The sequence below is a fragment of the Geotrypetes seraphini genome, chromosome 7 (genome assembly GCF_902459505.1).
Source record: "Geotrypetes seraphini chromosome 7, aGeoSer1.1, whole genome shotgun sequence".
NCBI classification, from domain to species: domain Eukaryota; kingdom Metazoa; phylum Chordata; class Amphibia; order Gymnophiona; family Dermophiidae; genus Geotrypetes; species Geotrypetes seraphini.
This window is the reverse complement of record NC_047090.1, coordinates 116,386,522-116,412,100: the sequence shown is the minus strand read 5'-3', so window position 1 is coordinate 116,412,100 and position 25,579 is coordinate 116,386,522. Positions and strand designations below refer to the sequence as shown.

The 25,579-nt window shown below is 42.9% G+C and overlaps 1 protein-coding gene across 4 annotated transcripts in view; it reads left to right on the top strand.

Moving 5' to 3' along the window:
* Nucleotides 1–25,579, top strand: part of HEATR4 (HEAT repeat containing 4) — a 252,604-nt gene that overhangs the window by 176,890 nt on the left and 50,135 nt on the right. For all 4 annotated transcript variants that reach the window (XM_033951548.1, XM_033951547.1, XM_033951549.1 and 1 more), the window contains one exon: nt 11,805–11,909. In XM_033951548.1, the coding sequence (XP_033807439.1) occupies nt 11,805–11,909 (105 nt within the window). The remainder of the gene's footprint in view (nt 1–11,804; nt 11,910–25,579) is intronic.

The window sequence follows — 25,579 nt, the reverse complement described above, 5'->3', positions numbered from 1 at the left end:
CTTTAAGAGTTATCAAGTTTCAAGTTTAATAGTTCATTTGATTAATCGCTTAATCGTAATTCTAAGCGATGTACAATTTAAAATACATTCAAAGGGAAACAAACATTACAGACTTTAAATAATAACATTAAATTAAAAATAGTCCAATATACGCATAACAAAAGGTAATGAAGGGAAGTGAAATACAATTCATGATAGAAAAGCAGAACAAAAAAAGGGAGAATACATGAGGAGAATGAGTAATGAAATATAAAAAAAAAAAACATCAACAATAGTCACTAAATAATAGATTAAATATCAAAAGCATCTTTAAAAAGAAATGTTTTTAGATTACTTTTAAATTTTTCCAGATTATGCTCATTTCGTAGGTAAATTGGAAGAGCGTTCCAAATCTGTGGAGCAGTTACAGAAAAAATAAACTGCCGTTTTGTGCTAATAATCTTGAGCGAAGGAATAGTCAGTAAATTTTGTTCGTTGGATCTTAAGGTTCTGCACGGATAGTAAGGGATTAGTAGTTTGTATATAAATGCCGGTGTTTTATAGAGAAGAGTTTTGAAACTGAGCAAGCAAAGTTTATATGTTATTCGATGAGTGATTGGAAGCCAATGTGCGTCTTTCAAAAGAGGTGTAACATGATCAAATTTCCTGGATTTGGTTATAAGCTTAATAGAAACGTTTTGAATGATTTGAAGGCATTTAATTTCATTCAATGATATTCCTTTAAAAAGTGCTTTGCAGTAATCTAGTTTGGAAATCACCAAGGAGTGAATGAGAATATTTAATGACTTCGGACAGAAATTTTGAAATTGCTCGAATCTTATGTAATCTATAGAAGGTTGTTTTAACGATAGTACTAATATGATCGTGAAAGTTAAGTTTGTTATCAAAAGTCACCCCTAAAATTTTTATACTGTTAACTGGTTGTAGAGGGACATTTTTTATTGTAATAGGAGCTATGAGAGTGAAATTTTCTTTCCATGGGAATAACATAATATTAGATTTTTTGATATTAAGTGACAGTTTGTTCGTATTTAGCCATTGATAAACTAGATCAAGTTTTTCATGAATCTCCTGGATATCAGACATTTTATTTGCGTCTATTGGGTGCAGAAGCTGAATATCGTCAGCATATGCATAAACTTGGAAACCCACGGATTGACAAAGAGTGACTAGAGGGGCAAGGAAAATATTAAATAATAAAGGGGAAAGAATCGACCCTTGAGGAACCCCATGCGTAGTTAATGAGTAATTTGAAGTTGAGTCTTTGAAGAAAACAGCCGAAGTGTGATTTGTTAAATAAGATGTAAACCAAGAAAAAACTTGTTCAGTAATGCCAATGGATTGCAATCTGTGAAGAAGTAGTTGGTGATCGATCGTATCAAAAGCCGCTGACAGATCGATAGAGATTAACAGAGTTGACTGGTGATGATCTAGAAAGTATTGAATTGAAGTGGTCATACTGTACTATGGTGATGTCTAAAACCCGTTTGATTAGGGTGCAGCGTTACAATAGTCAATTTTTGATATGACTAAGGAATGCATTAAGATATTTAAGGATGCTTCATCCAGAAATGTAGCTAGTGATCTAATCAGCCTAAGTCTGTAGAAATAGTTCCTCATCGGTGAATTTATTTGGTCATGATAGCTCAGTTTCTGGTCTATAAAGATCCCAAGGATCTTTACCTTGGTGACTTCTTTGATCGTACTATTATTTATATTTATACTAGCTCCTAATTTATGGCCCTCCCTGCATGGAAAGAGCATGACCTCTGTTTTAGATGTATTAATGGCCAACTTGTTATCATGTAACCATTTAGATATTTTTGCTAATTTCATGTTAACTTCCGAAATTTCTTCAACTGATCTTAAGTCCAAGGGATACAAAAGTTGAACATCGTCAGCGTGTAAACCCAATTGATTGACTAATGGTTAACAGGGGAGCCAATAATATATTGAACAGTAGGGGAGATAAAATTGATCCTTGTGGAATCCCGAAGCTAGTTGCAATGGTATTTGAGGAAGAGTTATTAAATATCACTTTTGAAGAACGTTCTGAAAAAAATATGATTGAAACCATTGAAGGACAACGTCGGTTATTCCCAATGATTCGAGTCTGTTTAAGAGAAGATGGTGGTCTATAGTATCAAAGGCTGAAGATAGGTCTTAGGAAATGAGAAGAACAGATTGATGATGATCCCAATGATAAAGTCCTGGTGGGCTGGGACAGCAGGGATCCCTCCCTCCTCCTGTCCCAACTGATTCTAAGAATTTTTACCTCCCTCCCGCCTACCCCGCAAACATTCAGAATCCCTGGTCGTCCAGCGGTGAACCGTGGCAGAAGCAAACTTCCTTCACTCCTGCCTGTGCAGAGCCACTAGCTGATTGGCGACTGTGAGAACTCATAGCAGCCAATCAATTAGCGGCTCTGCATGTGCAGGAACAAAGGAAGGTTGCCTGCAGCAGCCAATCAGCTAGCAGCTCTGCATGAGCATAAGCAACCATCCTTCACTCCTGCCCATGCAGAGCCACTAGCTGCTTGGCTGCTGCGAGTTCTTGCAGACCCGTGAGAACTCGTTGCAACCAATTAGCTAGTAGCTCTGCGTGGACAGGAGTGAAGGAAGGTCCACCAAGGCTTCTAAAGGTACAAGGGGGAGGCAGGAGGGAGGTAAAAATTATTAGAACTGGCTGGGACAGGGGTGGGAGGGATCCCTGCTGTCCCAGCCCACTGCTGGACCACCAGGTCTCACGGCAGGCCTGGCAGAGGGGCGGGTCAGCGCTGACCCAAATATCTTGGCCCCAAAATCTCAGTTTATATTGGAGTATATGGTAATTCCATATTACTACAGGGCAGACTGGATGTTACTTTGATACCTGTGATATCTCATTCTGCCAAGCACTCTAGAGAACAACAGAACTAGTGAGACTAAAATCCTCTAAACCTGTGTACTACACAATTTTTAATCTGCATAATTGTTCACTGCTTTTGGACCTTGGTTCTAACACAGTAAACATAACATCCTACTGTCTTTTAGAGGACTAGGAATATCAATTGTTGAACCTCAAGACAGCAGATCCTACTATGTATTTAATATATCTGTATATAAGATTATGTTATCTCCTATCTATAGTTATATATTGTACATATACAGTATATATATATATATTTTTTTTTTCTGATAGTATAGACTGAATGGACCATATGGTCTTTATCTACCTCCCTTTTTTCTCTGTTTTCAATTTTTCCAATGTTTCAGAAATTTCACTTAGTTTGTTCAGCAGGGAGTCCAGAGCCCTCTCAAGTACATTTTTTAAACTAGGGCAAATTATAAGGAGTTTCAGTCAGGATATTATCTCTGAAGTATTAAGCAATCATCAGACATCAAGGAAGGATCCTGTGAGCCCAGTCTTGGCCTCACACTCCTCTCCCTCCACCAGCCAGCCTCTGACTTTCTTTAATGACCATAAAAACTCCATCCCCCTACCCTGTTTTTTTCTTTTAGCAAAAAAAAAAAAAAAAAAGGTGATAGTTTAGGTAGAGAGGACCCACTGTAGTATAGTGTGGACCCCTCCTACTACCCCTCAACATCTCATTCCACTTCTAGCAGAGGAATTGTGCCTTTGCTTTCAAAACAGCATAGTAGAGAAAGTATCTGAATATCAGAAAACAAAAGCTTCTATTCAAATTTTTTCCTAATTTCCAAACATTAAATAAATAAATGCAGTAAAATTCAGGCTGTTTTCACCCAATGACTGCCAGGCCGCTCTAAATTTTAAGGATGTCTACACCCACATCCCCATCCACTTAATCCACTAGAAATACCTTTGTTTCAAGTTCAACTACCATATTTTTCGCTCCATAAGACACACCTGACCATAAGACGCACCCACCTCTAGAGAAGGAAAAACCAAGAAAAAAAATTCTGAACCAAATAGTGTGCCCTGTACCCTGTCCCCCCTCTAGTGATAGGCCATGACAGGGTACAGGGCAAATCTAGTGGTGGGTACATCTACGTCTAATGGTAGGCAGCTCCAAGCCAGCCTGCCCCAAGCCAGCCAGCAATCGATAGCCTATGTTGCTCGGCTGCATTCTGAAGGTCCATACAAAAATATAAAAAAATCAATTACTGTATATACTCAAATATAAACTGCGATTTTGGGGCCATAAAATTGGCCCAAAAATGGGGGTCCCGGTTTATATTCGGGTCAATGCCCCCTCCCAGAATTTTTTAAGGCCACCACCGCCACAAGGCTCTGCTGATCTGTAGTGGAGGTGCAGGAGCAAGATATCCGAACTCCTGCCCCGCTGCTAACTGGCTGCACGGATTCAGTTTGTTCATCTGAGTGGCACGAGCAGCAGCACGATTTGGTGAGCTGAGAGGCTTCCTTACTGGCTCCCGTGAATTCTCATGCCTGCTGCACCTCCACCAGAAATCGTCACAGGACCTGCTGCACCTCCACCAGGGATCGGCAGAGATATGAAGATAGGGCAGGGAGGGGGGGACAGAGGGCAGAGCCTGGGAGGGAGAGTGCAGAGACTGACAGGGGAAGGAAGGAAGGGTGCTAGGTGCAGAGCCTGACAGGGGAAGGAAGGAAGGGTGCTGGGTGCAGAGCCTGACAGGGGAGGGAAGGAAGGAAGGGGACTGGGTGCAGAGCTTGGCAGGGAGGGGGCTGGGTGCAGAGCCTGATAGGATAGGACACTTGAATATTAAGCCATCTGACTTATATTCGAGTCAACCATTTTCCTCCTTTTGGGGGGGAAGGGGGTCTCGACTTATATTTGAGTATTCTGTACGGAACCAATTTAACCAATCTAATTTAATGATGTTTAGCTGATAACACAATTCAGAAACAAGGAGAAAACCAAAACAACCTTCTACGGTTTGTGCCATGCTTATATCTGGTCAGAAAAGTCAATTCTGAGAAGACTTCCAAAAACAATTCATGTTCCAAAATGACTGTTTTATCACATCATACCTTATGAGTATTTCCCTGCTAGGCAGAAGGAATGGACTCTGTCTTCATCTATTATATCTTATACTGTATTTATAATGGTATTCCAACAAGTAAGTTTGCAGCTAACTGTTTGATTTGACTCTAAACATATAATGGATGTAACGAGGTCACAGCAGTAAAAGCAGTTACTTTGGACAAGCAGGTAGCATATTCTCACATGTGGGTGACATCCACGGAGCCCGGTACAGACAGTTAAAAGTGCATTGTCACTTTAAGCTTTGAGAAGCTTCAAGACTGCCCACACCGCGCACGCACGAGTGCCTTCCCGCCTGACGTCAACTCACGGTTCCTAAGTTTTTCGTTCTCCGTGGAGTGAAGAAGTTGTGTTTTGGACTCTGTCCAAATTGCGTTGCCTTCCAAATCAGCTTACTTTTTGATTTATTTTAGAATAATAGTGTCTTTCTTTGGTTCTTTTTTTTTAAAGTTGTAAACGTTAATTTTATTTCCTTAGGCCTTCGGGCCTTCTCTCCCCAGTGTTCTATCTCACTGATTTTTCATCTCAGGGTGCAACCATTGAGTTTTTCAACTTAGCTGCTGAGATTTTTCCTCACATGTCAAGGCCTTCTGGGTTCAAAAAGTACACTCATTGCCACTGGCCCATTTCCATCACTGATCTGCACAGCTGGTGCAATCAGTATTTGGGTCCAGAGCATTGAGTGGATACTTGCATCCACAGTTCTACTTTACAAAAATGCTCTCTTAAGGCTCAACACATCTGCCAAGAGAAGCTGTTTGGACTGGCCATGGCTTCTGGAGACAAATTAATGCAATCGGTACCGATGGTTCTGTCATCAATGCCTCCCTCAACATCAGACGTCATTCCTGCATCAGGTAAACGTGCTAAGAAGCTATCCTCTACTCCATTAGAGTCGTAGGCATCTTCAGCATCGAGTCCCTTGATACATGCCAAACACTGATGCCATCATCAATCTCCTTCTGTGCAGGCTGTGTCTCCTATAGGGCATGCTTCCTCATCAAGGTTACCCATCCCTCGACACCCTGTAGCACCGATGGTACTGGCTGTTGAGCCAATGGTACCAGTGAAGTCCTTCCAGGACCAACTGAAGGAGTTTTCTGAAGAAGCTGGGTGACCTATTTAAGCTGCATACGGCATTGGTGCTTGCATAGACTCCCTCGGTACCAGCCCAGCTTGAGCATGGTGCATCAAGGTTCAAAGGCACTGCTTCCAGCTCTCCATTGACACATTGACAAACATCGACATCACATGGTATTAGTGCTCACTCCTCTAAATCCAAGTGTGCACCGCATTCCCATTCATCTCGATGTAGATCAAGATCTAAACATTCTCGACAATGAACTTCATCTTCTTCTTCCTCTGACCGGTACTGACATCGTCGAAGGAGCCCTTCTCTCACAGTCATCGTACCCAGACTTCTCTCACAGTCATCGTACCCAGCCCAGGAAGCATTCTTCTTCGTCCTATAGAGTATCTCCTGGAGTTCCAGGTGTGGATTCTGATCTTTCTGTGCAAAACATTGATTCTGATCTTGAACCCACATTATCTGCTCCAGAGTTGTATAGCATCTCATCAGATCCATCTCCTGCACTGCCAAGATGCAGATTTCATCCAGAAGGACTTTCTTTCACTAAATTTATCAGGAAGATTGAGAAAGCTTTGCCTTTTAAATTGGAGTCAGACTTTGAACCCAGAGCAGAGCTCCTCAAGGCATTAGAGTTTGATGAACCTCCTAAAGAGCTCCTCATATTGCCTCTTCACAATTTTCTTAAGGAGGCTCTTTTTAATAACTAGGAGACTCCTCTCCCTCTTCCAGTAGCTCCAAGGAAGATAGACTCTTTATACAGAATACAATCCTGCCTCAGCTTTGATAAGCCACAACTGTCACATCAGTCTTTACTGGTGGAATCGACTCTTAAAAAATCTTCCAGTACCAGAGAATATGCTATGGCTCCACCAGGACATGAAGGCTGCACCATGGACAAGTTTGGGTACCACCTCTTCCAAAGTTCTGTTAGCCAACAGAGTTCTCAGTTATAACTCATAAAGAAGTCATCTGAGTGACTTCCAGAATTCTTTTCAACAAAGCTCCATAGCTTTTACTGGCTCACCTACAATGGGTAGTTCCTCAGATATCTCCATAGACTCCTCATGGCCTGTCAGCTCTTGTGCAGTCAGTTGTTCAGGCTCATTTAGTTCCACCATCTCCACATCAGGCTTAGGTTTGTGTTGGCTTCTATTAAAAGGTAGTATTTGCTTCTCTACCTCCTTTCTAGGGTGCTTCCAATCTTCTCCCTCTTCTCCAGTCTGAAGCTCTGCCTTATATTGCTGGGAGTCCTGCGTGGAATCAGCATAGGTAGGAACTCTCTCTGACTCCCCCTTTGGTAAAACTGCAGATTGCAGTTAGGAAAATAATATTGCTTTCTTAGAGAGGGAATAAAGGACTTTTCCTGTTGGCTTTTGTTAACTTTCCTTTTGGACTGAATAACCCTATCCTACCAGGGACCATGACTGGAAGGACCAGTATTAGGATAGACAGCCCAATTGCCTGCACACCAGGGAAACCTTTCTGGTAGGCTCCAGTCCTCTTTGACACAGGACTACTTCTATATTTCAACTATGGCAAGTCCGGAACAGCACTAGATTTGCCACACTACGGAGAACTCCTGTTATAGGTAAGCAACTTCACTATCTGTACCCTTTTCCTCTATTGCTATTCCAGACTCTGTCCCCTCTATCTTGTTGTACCGTGTGCCTGGAATAGACTACCTGAATTAGTATGTCAAACTCCATCTCTGGCAGATAAAAGCCCACTTTTTGAGGCTGCTTTTAATAATAATAATAATAATAATAACAGCTTATATACCGCAGGACCATGAAGTTCTATGCGGTTTACAAATATTAAAAGATGGTACAAAGATTAAAAGATGGTAAAGGTTGAATGAACTTGACAGAGGAGAGAGATCGAGTTAATAGTTCAAGGTAACCGATATTGAAGAGATAGAGTTGTACGGATCCTCCCACTCACTTGTAAAATACCCTTGCCTATTTTATCATTCCCTCTGTGATAAATTCCCTAAGGCCCTATTTGTCCTGCTTGTTTTAATTAGATTGTAAGCTCTATTGAACAGGGATTGTCTCTTACATGTAACCTAACCTAAATGCACCCATTGCCCTATCACTTTACTCCATCTGATTCTTACCACGATCTCTCATTCCCGCTCTGCTCTCTGCCTACATTTATTGATGACTGTCCAGTGCGCCTATTCTCACTGAATGTTTGCAGCCTGTTCCAGCCCTCATATCCCTGTATCCGCTTCATGTACTTTAAAACCTTACTTTGTACCTATCTTCGCTGATTGTCCAGCTCCTATTATTGTAAACCGCCTCGAACTACTATGGCAGGGGTGTCCAATGTCGGTCCTTGAGGGCCGCAATCCAGTCAGGTTTTCAGGATTTCCCCAATGAATATGCATTGAAAGCAGTGAATGCACATAGATCTCATGCATATTCATTGGGGAAATCCTGAAAACCCGACAGGATTGCGGCCCTCGAGGACCGACATTGGACACCCCTGTACTAGGGCTTTGGCGGTATCTATAATAATAAAATGCTAAGCGTGCATGCGCACTCTTACCCCGTGTTCCCTGCCTGATCTGTCGGGATGTGGCTGGCAGAGTGTGCATGTGCGCTAAGGCGCATGAAAGGCGGTGCGCAGCGGAGGATGCCAGGAGGAGGGCTTTGAGGCGAGGCGAGAGGTGGTGCGGAGCGCAAGATGCCAGGAGGAGGGCTTCGAGGCGAGGCAGCTTGAGGCGCCTGCAGGGCCGCAGCGGCTTGAGGCACCTGCAGGACGCGGCGGCTTGAGGCAGTTGTCGGCGGAGTGCAGACACTAAAGGAGGTAAGTGATGCTTCCCCGTGGCCCTCTTTGGCGACTTGGCAATGGAGGCGATCAAGATAGGCTGCCGGCATCAGGGTCTTCCCTCTGCAAGACCCACCTATGCGGAAACAGGAAGTTGGAACAAAGAGGCGGGATTCGCAGAGGGAAAGCGCTGACGCCGGCAGCCTGTCTTGATCGCCATCACTGCCAAGTCACCGAAGAGGGCTGCTGGGAAGGGAATAAGGGTGTAGGTGGAAGGGGAGGAAGGAGCTCCGGAGCCAAAGCTGACCTGGGCCAGCATGATTTCTTTTTCAGTACTGCCGCCCTCTGAAAAGGCATAAACCAAACTAAAGAGGTAGATTTAAAAAACCGCCTGGATGCCCAAGGGAATCCTCAAAAAAGAGGCCATGTTCAGGGAAACCTGGACATCTGCCAACCCTGGCCAGTAACGTGACTGATTTTAAGATCAAATGGGATCAACACGTGGGTTCACTTCAAAGAGGAACTTAGAGGGGAAGGTTATTTGAGTGGGCAGACTTGATGGGCCGTAGGCCCTTTTCTGCCGTCATATTCTATGTTTCTATACATAATCCTATGAGTCTTTATGAGGTTCATCCTAGTCAGTTAAGTGATGAATATAATTAACCAGCTATGTTTTACCTAGCACCTATGCCTGGATATTCAAAGCTGGTGCGTGGACATGGCCTAGCATCTAAAATCCGAGAATAAAGCCAGCAACAGTCAGTAAAACACTGACTGCTGCTGGCTGAATATCAGGCCCAATATATCTGCTACTGAAGAAGGATTATATTGCAGATATTAAGGGAGAAGGGCTGCTGCTGGATAAGGGGAGCAGTGAAGGGGTGTTAGTGGACACAGGGGAGGTAAAAGGAAGGGAGAATGGACAGCGGGAGCAGGCAAGGGGTGGTGGTGGACAGCCAAGGAAAAAGAAAGACAGAAATACAGAAAGCGGCTAAGGAGAGAGAGAAAAAGAAATAGACAGACACACAGACATATATTCTAGCACCCGCTAATGTAACAGGCTATAAGACTAGTATAAGAATACAATTATTATTATTATTAATGTACAATGCTGTGTATGTCTAGCAGTGCTATAGAAATGATAAGTAGTAGTAGTAGTAGTAAATACTACCCTTAATCTGGGCAATTAGGGCAGAATTCTATAACCAGCACTCAAGTCAGTGTCCACCTTAAAAGTGGCTGCCAATCACCTGTTAATCATTCCAGGGCGCCGGTTACAGAACCGTACCAAGATAGGCATCTGAAATGTAGGACTGGAAAACCCAGGCCTACATTTCAGCCGCTTATCTTGGCTGCTAGACCTCAGCAGCCGATTGCGGCAGGGGGATTCCCCCCATTCGCTGATCGGCAGGAATTCTCCAAAGTTTGGGCCCCGTTACAGAATCACAGCTTTGGGGAGTACCTGCTGCTCATCTGATGGGGAGGGAGGAATTCCCCAGCCATGATCGGCTGAGAGTGGCAGTGGCAGGAAACCCCCAAACCCCACCACAAGGCAGCCAGCAGGAGAGATTCCCACTCACTCCTGCTGTCACTCTCCCCCCTTAACATCCCTGGCAGGAGGGATGCCCAATCCCTCCTGCTGCCAACCCCTGCTAACATCCCCGGCAGGATTGTTTTTGAAGATTAAGACAAAGCAGAAACTTCAATGGACTGTATTCTCCTTTTTTCAACTTCAAATGACATTGGTTTAAAAGTAATTTATTGAGTTTAAACCTCTCATTTTAGATGGCTGATACAACATCACTCTATTTATTTCAAATGATTTTTAAACTGCCTTACCAAGCAAACTGTTCAGTAAATAAAAAGAGTAGTTACACAGTTACTCCTCTTTCTTTTGACCATTAGCTAAGAAGACAAAAAGACAAAGAAGTAAGCACATCCTCTCATGAGTCTCCTCCTTATAACTGACTTAGATTACTAGAAATATCATCATCACTTTAAGACAGTGTCTCAAATTTTTTTTAGCTCTAACATACTGAAAGAAGCAAACATTTTATGTGACACACTAAATGGAGCAAATGTTTCTCATGGCACATTATAATTGAAATTATAAAATTGCAAAACCAACAAAAATTTAATTTGAGTGTTATTTATTTAAAGTTATTTAAGCTATGTATGGGTAATTGTAACAATGGTGGAGCTAAAGTAGATAGAATAGAATTGCTAATCAATGCGATGGATGTACTTGTTATTGAGTGCAAATTAACTCAAAACGTGGCTCAATAGTCGACAAGCAAACACGCATTTCATCATCTATCATCTGCAGTCATTCTCTTTTTTTCAATTTAAGCTAAGAAGATCCAAACGGTAACAAAACCTTGATTGCTTTGTTGCTCAAGTTAGGATAACTACTGAATAAAAATAAAAATTAAAACTAAAATTTAAATTATTTGCCATTGGTTTTCAAGGACCAGTCGCGTCAAAGAATGATGCTTCTCTGGGCGATTGTATCCTTATGTACACAGATGCTCAAAACATTGACAGACTCTTGCGTATGCGATGTACATGTCATCTATTCTAGTGTAAACTTATGAAGGGAATTTTTTAGAAATAAAGTAAAATTCTGAGGCACACTTGGAATCTCTTCAAAGTACACCACTGTGCCATGGCACACAGTTTGAGAGACACTGTTTTAAGGTCACAGGGCTATAGTCCATTCTTAAAGCTGAAGTTAAGAGGTACAGATGTTTGAATTAAGCTCATACATATAAGTGGACCTAAGGTTCACAAGTACATGTAGTACAGCCCCAACAGGGCCGGTATAATTATTAGAACTCTTTATTGTAGATCAAATGTAAAGAGAGGCGGTTTCATTGTTTCGTGTTAAGCCTATCAAAAAAATGCTTAGTACCCAGCTCTATTTTCTATGTAATTTGCTGTACCTTGTTCTTACAGAGATTGGTTCATATCCTCTTGGCACATATAATGAACAGCTCTAATTGGCGAAAACGGATCTTAGCTTGCCAGGCTGTCTCATATCTTCATGGAAATGTCAGTCAGGTGAGTCTCAGCAAACACCAAAGCAGAGGACAATACCATTATTTTTGAATTGAGCAGATCTTCAATGTGTTTACTTTTTGCTATATTTGAAAACTGCCCCCTTTACTACCTCAGAGCAGGTAAATTGAACTGGGTTCAGTTAGAAGGAAATGCAATCAAGAGTGCCTAAGGTCTGAAGGTCAGCTAAAAAGTGGCCATTGATCATGTGTCAATCATGCAATGGCACCCTATAGAGAATTGTGACTTCATGAAAGATAACCTCCGAAAATGTAGGCTAGGGTTTTCTAAACCTAAATTTCCAGCGCCTATCTGTGTCATGAATCATGCCTGCGTAGGTACTTTAGCCTGCCTAACACCACTTCTGGTGTTAGCCATGCCCATAGAGCCCATTAGGCAGCCTATAGTACCATGTGTAGGCACACATAGGTTCTTTAATGTTGTGTTTTTTGCCATTTTAAGTGACTTTTATTAATTAACTTAGGCACTGGTAGAATTCCCCCCAAGTGCTATTCCATAATGGTACCCATAACTTACACAATGTGCAAATTCAAGGGGGTGTATACATGGGCAGGGTCTATTTTATGTATGTAAGCTCCTCATAACATTAAATATAGCTAGTTCTCCGGAGACATGCAGGGAAGATTCAGGCACACTTGCTGGTGAAGTCCTTGACTGATCCTGTATGTCAGTGCTCTCCCCTAGCTTCAATAAGCTTTTGGCTTACTGGATATGTGCAGGGACTTCTGCCTCCTGTAGTCCTTCCCCTGTCTTGTCAATTTTTTTCTTAACCGCTCCTGTCAGTTCACAGCTCTCCCCCCCCCCCTCTCTCTCAGATTTAAAAAATATATATATATTTGTTGTTCTTCCTTTTAGATATAAAGATAAAACCATCATTTCTTGATAAAAATAAAATTCTAATATTTTTTCTACTCAGATAGTTCTTCAGGAGCTCTTACCATCAAAAGATACATCAATAACTAAATACAAAAAGATATAAGGAGAAATTGAAAAAGACCAACTTTCTCTGGCAGTCAGTGTTTTTTCTCTTTAACAGAGAAAAACTCAAACAGAATGGGCTTTAAGACCACGACGATTCCCAGTTAGTGGCAACAATCACAACCATGATCCCTCAGCTTCCTGGCATATATCCACCGTTCCTGCCGGCTGAGTCATTGGCTCCCTCCCCCTAGGGCCCGGTGTTGGTGATTCACCGTTCCCCAGCCTCTATACATAAGTAGTCACAGCAGAGCCCAATGAGACCTCATGTGGCAGAGATTAAATGGATGCCACCAGAACTTGTACTCTCTCACCATTGACAAATGCCACATTGGCCTCAGTGGATTGCAGCTGCCCTCAGCATGGATAAACAGGCAAAACATAACTAGCTCTAGGACCCTGTGGAATACAGCACCACTGACAAGAACAGCTGACAGGATTCACCACAGTTTTCTCCTCAGTGGCATGGCCTTGCCGCTCCTACCAGCTGCAGCAAAGACTCCCCGTAGGGCTAGGTTTTGGCACTGCTGGGGGAGGTGAATCTGCACTCCCTGACGTGCTCAGATCACCAGAAAATCACATAAGAACATAAGAATTGCCATCTCCGGATCAGACCCTGGGTCCATCAAGTCTGATGATCCGCACACATGGAGGCCCCACCAGGTGTATCCTGGCCTAGTTTTAGTCCCCATATCACCGTAAACTTCTCAAGGGAGATGTGTTTCTATTTTACCCTTACCCGTATCACTCTATGCCACGGTGTCAGGTCAAAAGCGCGCCGGGACAAAGGCGCGCCCAGACAATTGAGCGCAGCGCGCGCCGCCACACCGCTCTAAATTACTGTTTTTAGCGCTCCGACGGGGGGGCGTGGGGGGGAACCCCCCACTTTACTTAATAGACATCGCGCCGCATTGTGGGGGCGTTGTGGGGGGTGTGAGGGGTTGTAACCCCCCACATTTTACTGAAAACTTCACTTTTTCCCTGTTTTTAGGGAAAAAGTTCAGTTTATAGTAAAATGTGGAGGGTTACAACCCCCAAAAAGATTAATCTACCGAAAACTACAGACCATTTAATATAATGGTAATTTACAAATGAAGGAAAGATCTCAGAGTTGCCACTCCCAGGATAATATTGTTATTGTCCGGAAGGGAATTGTGGCTTGTGGTTTCTTTCATTGATCAACCTTCATTGTTAATTTGTAGTAATGTAATTATTCTTTAAATTTACTTTAAAAATTACTAAATACTACCACTCTAAACTAGTTTCTCATTTTTTTAGGGAGTATTTAACCTATAAATTTTTCTTAGTTTTTTCTTATTTTTTGTGCAAAAATGCTTAAAGTGCAAATATTTCCTAAAGTGGCTAGTGCAAATCCAGCTTATTTATCTGAATATGCTGTGCAAAATAGCAAAATAGCAAAGATAACAAAAATAGTCATAAACATCATGAAAAGGCCTAAAACTGGCACTTATCTGTTGAACATGATGAATCAGAAAAACGGCACGTTCATCTAGCTGTAAGAGACCCGTGTATCCCAACCAACGGGAACCCGTTTTGCCGCACTCGTGCGGCTTCCTCAGGGTAATGTAAGGCAAACGGGTTGTATCACATAGCAATCCGGGCTGTTGTTACAACCCCCCATAACGCCGGCGCGATGTCTATTAAGTAAACAAAACCCCCCGTCGGAGCCCCTAAAAATTGTAATTTAGAGCGGTGCGACGGCACGCGCTGCACTCAATTGTCAGCGCGCGCTTTTGTCTTTCGCGCCGTTGTCTATGAACCCTATGCCACTCTTAAGGAGATGTCTATCTTGTTTACCCTTAAATCCTAGAACGGTGGATTCTGCAATTACTTCCTCTGGGAGAGCATTCCAGGTGTCCACCACTCGCTGCGTGAAACAGAACTTCCTGATATTCGTCCTGGACCTGTCCCCCCTCAGCTTCAGTTTATGTCCTCTTGTCCGTGTCACATCGGACATTGTAAATAACTTCTTCCCCTGCTCTATTTTGCCGAATCCTTTCAGTATTTTGAAAGTCTCGATCAGGTCTCCTCGCAGTCTCCTCTTCTCAAGGGACAGGATGAAACAAAGAAAAAGTTGGGGGAGGGAATGAGGTCTGGAGGAGAGGAAGCATACAGGAGGCTGAAAGAAGGGAAGAAATATTGGATGCACAGTCAGAAGAATAAAGTGCAACCAGAGACTGATGAAATTACCAAACAAAAGTAGGAAAAATGATTTTATTTTCAATTTAGTGATCAAAATGTGTCCGTTTTGAGAATTTATATCTTCTGTCTATATTTTGCACTATGGCCCCCTTTTACTAAACTGCAATAGCGGTTTTTAGCGCAGGGAGCCTATGAGCGTCAAGAGCAGCGTGGGGCATTCAGTGCAGCTCCCTGCGCTAAAAAACGCTATCGTGGTTTAGTAAAAAGGGTGGGAGTATATTTGTCTATTTTTGTATAGTTGTTACTGAGGTGACATTGCATAAAGTCATCAGCCTTGACCTCTTTGAAAACCCGCGGAATATAAATGATAATTAACATTTTCTCTGCGTACAGTGTGCTTTGTGTTTTTAAAATTTTATTGTTGGTAGATCATTTTGACTTGACCACGAAGGTAAGGGGGAGGGAGGGAGGGGAGCTGCTGAAAAACATCTAGTAATCCTTGCAGGCTTGACTGTGCAGGGAATTATTTTTGTAAAATCATGTTTTGTTATGTGACTGGCATTATTTAGACTTTAATTTCTATGAATGAATAGAATGAAAATGATATAAAATTACTTACTTGTTTTTATGTGCGTGCGCTGAAGGAAAGAGGAGAGAGAGTGGGCTGAGGACGCTGAAAGGAAATGAGAAACAGAGATGGGGAAAAGACACTGATTTATAAATTGACAGTTGTACAGAATATTGTTTTTTTTAATATAATAAGTTCAATATAAAACAATTTAAGGCTTGTGTGGATGGAATCAGGTGGTTTGTGGGGATGAGGACCGAGCTTACAGGGATTAGTCCAATAAAATGGTATTTTCTTATTTCTCATTATTTGTTTTATTTTTATTTGTTAATTTGTAAAGTGGTGATTGTTATGTATCAGTTTTTTCAAATTTACATCTACTGCCTTTACATTTTGCACAGTATTAGAGGACATGTATTACTGTTTTTGTGGTGTTGCATTGTATGCAGAGTCTGGTTTCTTGGCAGTTCAGTTTAACTTTTGTCTACATATTTCTATTTTTAGTTTGTGATTATTCCATATTGGGCAAGGGTGTATCTGTCTGTGTGTATGAAAGGGATATGGCTTTCTGATAGCATCGTCTGTACAGGATCAATTGACTGTGCAGGATCTGGTTTGTTTAGTTTTACAATGTATGTGTTGGTGTTCTAGTGCTCACTGCAGTGTTTAAGATGTTGCCTTTTCCTAGGTACACTCTTGTGCGATATGTAGATTGTTACTAAAAATCATATTTTTCATATAGATGGGGGGGTGTCAAAAAATGATGGGCCCCGGGTGTCACATATGCTAGGTATGCCACTGGGTACAGGGCAAGGAGGGAGGGAGGGGGAACAGAGTGTAAAGCTTGACAGGGAGGGGGGTCAGAATGTAGAGCCGGGCAAGGCACATGAATATTAACCCCCTGGTTTATATTTCAGTCAACCTTTTTTCCTGGTTTTTGGAGGGGAAAGGTTACCTTTGTTTCTATTCAGGTCGACTTATATTTGAATATATATGGTACTTGCTCCTTATTTACTGAACAAGTAAAAAAAAAAAACAGGGTTGCTACCTTGATACGTACAGCTCTTTCTACCCACAAGCTGAAAATGTTCTTCTAGATACAGTATGGCTAAAATACACTGTACTGCCAAAGCTGGTGCTGCTCCCGTTACAATTTCTGCATCAATGCAAAAGAATGGTTGATCCATGGTGAGGGACTAGTTTCATGTATATATTGTATGCATGTTGGATCCCTCATGAAAGAAGTACAAGAACTAAGAAACAAAGTGGCAAGACAAAGGGCATCTGTGAAAATCAGAAATCCATCCCAGATATACATTTTGATGCATCAGGGATCTCCAGCAAAGGGGATGGAGGCATTGGGCTACAAGAGGACATCTTGATGCAAATCACCAGACCCTGCAAAATGAACCTCACTACTATATCTTCTATTGAACTGAAGAACCGATTTGCAGCCCTAGAGGAAGAAGATGATATAATAATATCTCAAGAATAAGAGAAAACAGAGCTAAAAAATCTCAAAGCTGCTGGGAGAGTAGCCAATAAGAGGTGAAAGGTAGTGGTGGTTGGTGATTCCCTTCTGAGAGGTACAGAGGTGCCCATCTGCTGACTTGGCATGATGTCAAGAGAGGTGTGCTGTCTGGTGCAAAGATTCGAGATGTAATGGAATGTTTGCCGAGATTCATCAAGCCTAAGGACCGTTATCCTATGCTACTCATCCATGTTGACACAAATGATACTGCTAGGCATCCCACTGAACGTATCAAAAGCAACTTCATGGCCCTAGGAAAAAGAGTGAAACAATTAAGTGCACAGGCGGTGTTCTCATCGATCCTTCCTGTCTTAGGTAAAGGACAAATGAGAGAAACTCGCATCATGGAGTTGAATGCTTGACTGCATGGATGGTGCCAACGTGAACACTTTGGATTCTTAGACCATGGAATGATTTTACTAGACCCACTCAGCAGAGATGATATCCATCTATCCAAGAAGGGACGAAGTGTCTACAGTAACAAATTGGCTAATGTAACGAATAGGGCTTTAAACTAAATTTACTGGGGAATGTATGTAAAATGCCGTGAGGTAATTAATAATTCTCATGAATATAAGACATCAAATACCATTTTGAAATGAGACAAAAGGGCTATAGCTGGAAAGTTTTGTATACCAATGCCCATAGTATTAGAAACAAAATTCCAGATCTAGAAGCTCTAATAGTAGAAGCTAAATTGGATTTAGTGGCGGTCACAAAAACATATGGTAGTTCATGGAGAACCATGATTGAGATGTAGTTATACCTGGCTATAATCTATTCAGGAAGAATAGGGTAGGTAAAAAGAGTAGAGGGGTGGCATTATGTGTTAAGAATAATATTAAAGTGATAGAATTGCAAGACATAGGGGGTAAAGAAGAAACACTGTGGGTTAATCTGAAAAAAGAGAATAAAAAATGTATTTACGTTGGTGTGATATATAGGCCTCATTAATGGTCGGAAGAAATGGACAAGGATTTAATTAAAGACATTCACAAGATAGCTAGGAAAAGAGAAGTACTACTGATAGATTATTTTAATATGTCCGATTTTGATTGGTCTGTCCCTACTGCAGGGTCATCTAGAACAGAAGTTCTCAATACATGAGCTGCTTGTTGAGGGTAGAAACTGCATTGGTCTCTCGCCCCCTTCCTGCTTAATGGCCACCGGTGATCCCATGCCCTCCTTCCTGCCTGCTTCCCTCCACCGAAGCCAACCCAGAAGGCTTCCCTATGATGTCAGAGGTGACATCATAGGGAAGCCTTCCGGGTCAGTGGAGGATCTCAGTTACCTTCTTCCAGATGGGCTGCTGCTCCTTGTTGCTTTCAGCGGCACTTGTTGCAGGGACACGGGTTACCATTATGTATTAATAAGATTATATTGTGTGCATATGAAAAATGAATGGAAGAAATTGCATTACAATTAGTGCTATTATTATGGGGGGAGGGGTCTGGGGTGGAGCTTGGGTGGGGGTACTCGGTTGATATTTGTTAAAATTATGGGCACTTGGCTTGAAGAAGTTGAGAAACATTGATCTAGAACAGACATGGGCAACTCCGGTCCTCGAGGGCCAGAATCCAATTGGGTTTTCAGGATTTCCCCGATGAATATGCATTGAAAGCAGTGCATGCAAATAGATCTCATGCATATTCATTGGGGAAATCCTGAAAACCTGATTGGATTCCGGCCTTCAAGGACCAGAGTTCCCATGTCTGATCTAGAAGCAAGGAGATCTTGAATTCGCTGCAGGAATTGTTCCAGTAATTAGTAATGGAACCCATGCAGATTAGAGCTATACTGGACTTAGTGCTTACCAGTGGTGTACCAAGGGTGGGAGGGGCAGTCCACCTCGGGTACATACTCTAAAGGGTGCACAGCCGGTACACTAAGTCTGAAACCTCCTGCCCTACTCTGCCGCAGTTGCTTTCCTGAACCAACAGTAGCGGCAGTAAATTATAAATTCAGTCATCACGGGACCTTCCTGCACCTCTCCATGGCTGCTGATCCATCCCTTCCAACGTCACTTCCTTGTTCCGGAGCAGAGCCGGCAGCCGCAGGAAGGTGCAGGAAGGTCCTGTGTTGACTAAATTTAAGTTTACAGTCGCTGCTGCTGGGGTGCACAGCTGGCACACCGGATCCGGAACCTCCCACCCTACTCAGCCGCTACTGCTTTACTAAACCAGCAGCAGTGGCAGTTAACTTTAAATTCAATCATTGCAGGATCTTCCTGCACCTCCCCCTGGCTGCCGGTCCACCCCCTCCAATGTCACTTCATTGTTCCGGAACTGAGCTGGCAGCATGGGGAGGTGCAGCAAGGCCCCACGATCGATGACTGTGTTTGTTTACAGCCACTGCTGCTGGTTTAGGAAAGCATACAGCAGTGGTGGGGAGATGAGGAGGCAAAATACTTGATGGCATTGGGGTGGAGGGAGGGAGGGAGAAGAGAGCAGGAGACTGGTATGGGAGGGTGGTGGAAGGAGAGAAAGGGGCAGATGCTGATGGAATTGGTGTGCAGGGAGAGGGATAGAGAGACAGAAGGGAGAATGATATTGGATGGAATTGGATTGGAGGGAGAGAAAGGGGGCAGATGCTGATGGAAGCTGATGGAAGTGGAAGGAAGGGAGAGAAAGGTCAGACATTGGATGCTAGTGGGAAGGGAGAACCTATGCTAGATGGAAGTGGGGGATGGGAGAGAGAAGGGAATAGATGCTGAAATAGAGAGGAGAGAGAGAAAGAGGAAAACAGATGCAGGAAGGAAGTGGGGAGGAGAGAAAGAGGGGGCAGACGCTGGATGGAAGAGGTAAAGAAAGAGAGCACAAGATGGAAGGAGGAGATAAATAAAAAAGGGCACATGCTGGATGGGGGAAGAGGATAAAGTTAGTGAAATACTGGAGGAGATGAGGGAAAGAGGTGGCAAGCTGTAGATAGATACGGTGAAAATGGAAACTGAGGACTGGGTAGTAAAAATTTAATCTAGACAGATGCAGAAAATAAATTGAGAAGGAAGATGAGGGAAGGAAAGGAAAGGAGAGGAGAGACCATGGGGGTGTGGAAGAAGGCCAGACCATGGGGGTGTGGAAGAAGGCAGGGAAGGAGAGGAAAGAGATGCCAGACATTGGGAAGGGAATGGAAGGGAAGAAAATGGATGCCAGACCAATGGTGGTGGAAGGAGAGATGGAAGGGGAAGGCAGTGGCGTACCAAGGGGGGACCGAGGGGGGCGGTCCGCTCCAGGTGCATGGCTTGGGGGGGGTGCACAGCCAGCCAGATCCGGGTCCTCCTGCCCTTCCTATCCCCCAGCCTGCGCCGCTGCAATCTTACCTCCCCCCCACCGACAAGAAGTCTTTCCAACGTCAATTCTGACGTCAGAGACAACATTCCGGGCCAGCCAGGCAATGATTGTGGACAGAGAGAGGAGAAGGTACTAGATGGAAGGGTTGTAGAAAGAGGGTACATGATGGAAGGAGGGGATAAATAAAAGGAGGGCACATGATGGGGAGTAAAGGATTGAGTTAGGGAAACACTGAAGGGGTGAGGGAAAGAGGTGGCAAGCTTTAGGTAGACAGTAAAAAAGGACATTGATGAGAGGGTAGTAAGAACATAATCTAGACAGATGCAGAAAATAAGTTGAAAAGGAAAATGAGGGGAAAAAGGGAAAGGGATTGCAGAGGAAAGGTGTGGGAGAGGAAAGGAGAGAAGAGAGATGCCAGATCAATGGGGGTGAAAGGAGAGATGGAAGGGGGAGGCATACAGTTTCTGGAAGGGGCATAGAAAGAGAAAAGATGCCATATAGGGGAAGAGAGACGGCAGACAGTGGATTGAAGGAAGAGAGTTACAAGAAGATGAGGAAAGCAGAAACCACAGAAGACAAAAGTAGAAAAAAATTTCTATTTATTTATTGTTTTAGGAGACATATGTCACTGTTTCTGTGGTGCACTGTTTGCAGAGTCCAGCTTCTTACTGGTTCAATTTAACCTTTGTGTATGTATTTCTATTTTATCCCCCCTTTTACAAAACTGTGAAGCGTTTCTTAGCGCCAGCCGTGGTGGTAGCAGCTCTGATGCTCAGAATTCTATGAGCGTCAGAGCTGTTACCACCGTGGCTAAAATCCACACTACAGTTTTGTAAAAGAGGGAGGGGTTAGTTTGTGATTACATATTCCATACTAGGCGAAGGTGTTTTCTGTGTTCTGTGTGTTCGAAAGACATGGTTTTTTGTTAGGCTTGACTGCAGGATTGATTTGTACTAGTCTGGCTTGTTTAGTTTTACAGTGGGTGTATTGATGATGTACTACTCACTGCAGTATGTAAGATGCTGCCTTTTCCTAGGTACTCGTACAGATGGGGAGGGGGTGTCAAAAAATGATGGGCCCCGGGTGTCGCATATGCTAGGTACGCCACTGGGGGAAGGTAACAGTTTCTGGAAGGGGCATAGAAGGAGAGAAGATGCCATATAGAAAGGGCAGACAGTGGATGGAAGGAAGAGAGTAACAAGAAGATGAGGAAAGCAGAAACCAGAGAAGACAAAGGTAGAAAAAAAATTCAATATATATATATATTTGCTTTAGGATAAAGTATTGTAGTTTTGTTGATAAATACTTATAAATAGAAAATGAAAATAAGGTGATCCTTTTATTGGATTAATTATAATACATTTTTGAGTAATTCAGAGACCAAAACTCCCTTCCTCAGGTCAGGACAGGATACCGTAACAGCAGTATACTTTATTAACCTGAGAAAAGAGGTTTTGGCCTCTGAAAGCTAATTAAAAAATATGTTAGTCCAATAAAATGGTATTATTTTATTTTCCATTTTTGTTTTATTCCCCCCCGCTCACACACACCTTTTTTGGCCCCCTTTTATGAAGCCGTAACAATATTAGCTCTGACATTCATAGGAATTCTATGAGCGCTAAAGCTTTTACTGCCAAGGCCAGTGATAAAAAAAGGCTAACGCGACTTCATAAAAGGGTGGGGTTTATGAAGCCACGTTAGGGTTTTTTATCACTAGCCATGGCAGTAAAAGTAACGATGCTCATAGAATTCATATGAGCATTGGAGTTTTTACCACTGTGGCTTGCAATAAAAAATCCTAACGCAGCTTTATAAAAGAGGGAGTTTATTTGGTAATTTGTAAAGTAATGATTGCTATTTCTCTGTTTTTTCACATTTACATCTGCTATCTTTATATTTTGCATAATATTAGGGAACATGCATCTCTGTTTCTATGGTGTTACATTGTATGCAGAGTCCAGCTCCTTGGTGGTTCAGTTTAACTTTTGTCTACATATTTCTATTTTATCCCCCATTTTACAAAACCATAGTGTGGTTTTTAGTGCCAGTCATGGTGGTCACAGCTCCGACACTCATAGGAATTCTATGAGCGTCGGAGCTATTACCGCTGTGGCCAGGGCTAAAAAATGCACTATGGTTTTGTAAAATGGGGGGAGATAGTTTGTGATTACATATTCCATACTGGGCGAAGGTATTTTCTGTGATCTTTGTGTACGAAAGACATGGTTCTTTTAGCATTGACTGTGCAGGATCAATCTGTACAGTCTGTACAGTGGGTGATTATATAAGATGTTGCCTCTTCCTAGATACATTCTTGTTGTGCAATGTGTGGATTGTTACTAAAAATCATGTTTTTCATATAGATAAGAGGGGTGTCAAAAAATGATGGGCCCCAGGTGTCACATATGCGAGGTACGCCACTGGAACTTACAAACAGGAAAAGTGTTTCTGAGGTTACGGTGGGTGATCATTTGGCATGCAATGATCGCAGAATAGTGAGGTTCAGTATTAAAATGTGGGACAAGAGGACTTACTCAAATTTTGGAGGTTCTAAACTTCAAAAGAACTAACTTTGTCAAGATGGGGGCATACCTCAAGGAGGAGTTAGTTGGATGGGACCAACTGAATGAAGTAGATAAGCAATGGGTGAAACGGAAAGGAGCTATTCTAAAGGCAACAAATCTTTATGTTAGGAAAGTATATAAAGATAAAAGGAAAAGAAGGCTGCTTTGGTTCTCAAATGTAGTAGCTGTAAAGGTTATTAAGCAGGCTGCTTCGCGGCTTTCTCCTGCAGGTGAAGTGTCACTGATGACGTCATCAGTGACGCTTCACCGGCAGGAGAAAGCCGCGAAGCAGCCTGTTTAGCGCTGCGGCTGCCGACACTACTGGTGGGAGGTTTGCTGCTCTTGCTGGGAGGGTCGGAAGGGTTCACTTGGGGGGGAGAGATAGGAGGGTCAGCTGGGGTTCAGCTGGGAGGGGGGAGAAGCGGTCTGCCTCGGTGCTCCTAGGCCTGGTGCCATTACCTTCTTCGGGCAGCGGCAGCTTTTATAATTCGCTGCTGTTGCTGGCTTCAGGCCTTCCTCTCTGCCGGGTCCTGCCTACTTCCTGTTTTCATGAAGACAGGACCCGACAGAGAGGAAGGCCTGAAGCCGGCAACAGCAGTGAATTGTGAATGCTGCTGCTGCCCGATGAAGTTCAGGACACCAGGCCTTGGGTGACAGAAGGAGGAAAGGGAGCAGACGGGGAGAGAATTGGGGAGAGTGTTGCTGTACCTAAATGGAGGGAATGAAAGGAGATGCCAGGGCTTGGAGGGAAGAAGAGACGCTGCTACAAAACTGGTTAGTGGTCTTTGTCATAAACTGTATAGGGACAGACTTAGATACCTTAATATGTATACTCTGGAAGAAAGAAAGAAAAGAGGGGATATAATAGAGACGTTTAAATATTTCCATGGAATTAATTTACAGGAGCTGAGTGTTTTTCAAATGAAGGAAAACTCCTGAAGGAGAGGGCATAGGATGAAGTTAAGAGGTGATAGGTTCAAGAGTAATCTAAGGAAATACTTCTTTACAGAAAGAGTGGTAGATGCAAAGAATAGTTTTCTGGTGGAGGTATTGAAGATGAAGACTGTATATCAATTCAAGATAGCATGGGACAGGCATGTGAGATCTCTTAGGGAGAGGAAAAGATAGTGGCTACTGTGGAGGGACAGACTGGAAGGGCCATTCAGCCTTTAACTGCTGCCATGTTTCTATGTTTCTAACTATATTCATATGGTATTGTACTAGGTAAAGCTATGCAGAAAATAGTTGAATCTGACCTGAAACATACAGTAAATGTGGCGATGTCGTGATGGAAGAGCACTTCCTTAAAATGCACAGGCAGACAACCAGTGCTCCATAGAAGCAGATGTGTTAGATAATGCTTTATAGTAAGATGTAAAAATTAATTTAAAAATGCACTCACTATGGATGCAGCATAGGAAATAGACCACAGCTCTAAAAAGAATAGGTTGTGGCAACTGGTGCAAAACAATCTGCTTCTGTATCAGATGTAGACCTGAGTAGGCTGCAGATAGGACCACTCTGGTAAACTCAACTGCTCAGATATGCCTGGGGTCCACACATATACAATCACTTCACAGCCCCTGAATGTAAGACATCTGCAGCAGATGTGTCTAAAGCCACATTGGTGGACAGCACCTGTGTATGCTATCTCTACAGCTACAGTAGACCTGTTACACTGAGTTATGTTCCTTTTTCCCAAGAAGATGGAACAGCATGAAGCCACATTTTAGGATGGCACTTGAGACCCAAATAGCTCTTGTTTGCATAGATGTGCTATTGGCAGACACTTGATCTTGATTGACCTAGAACCGGTGTAGGTTGCAGAGGTCAGATGCTAACCCTACAGCTGATGATTAAATCACATGGCAGCCAAATCATGGAGCAATAAACGAAACTGTTGAAAAAGGTCACATGAAACTCCTCTATATAGCTTCGCAGAAACCTGCCACAGACAAGAGATAACTGAGCTTGAAGCAGCAGTAAAAGCCCTGATAAAACAGAACCACAAAACAGAAGAGGCAGTTTCCATGGCCATTTTTATATGGCTTTACTATTGCTTAGAGTCCTCTTACTCTTAAACACATCAATCCCTTCTTCACAGAACTAACATGCACCACTTTCAGGCAATAGCTTCTTCAGTGGCCCACCACCATTCGACTCTGGTATGGAGCATCCTAGTCCTCAGTTCACATTTTTCATGACCCTGGTTAGACCAAAATACGGCCCTGTGTGTGTGTTTTCAACATTCTGTAATTATAGATCTATTTGCTCCTTGATCTATCTCCACCACCCTTTTACGAGAAGTAGCTGAGGACTCACCAAGCGTGCCTGCATCTCTCCTGCTTGTCTCTGGAGAAAGCAAAGTTGCTTACCTGTAAAGTAGGTTCTCCGTAGACAGCAGGAGAGAATGCTGCCACTCTAACCCTCCTGCCATCCCCACTTCAGACAAATTGACAATGCTATCCATCTTCAGCAAGAGACAAAACTGACAAGATGGGGGGAGGGGGGGCTATGGAAGGCAGGAGTCCCTGCACATGCCCATTAAGCCAAGAACT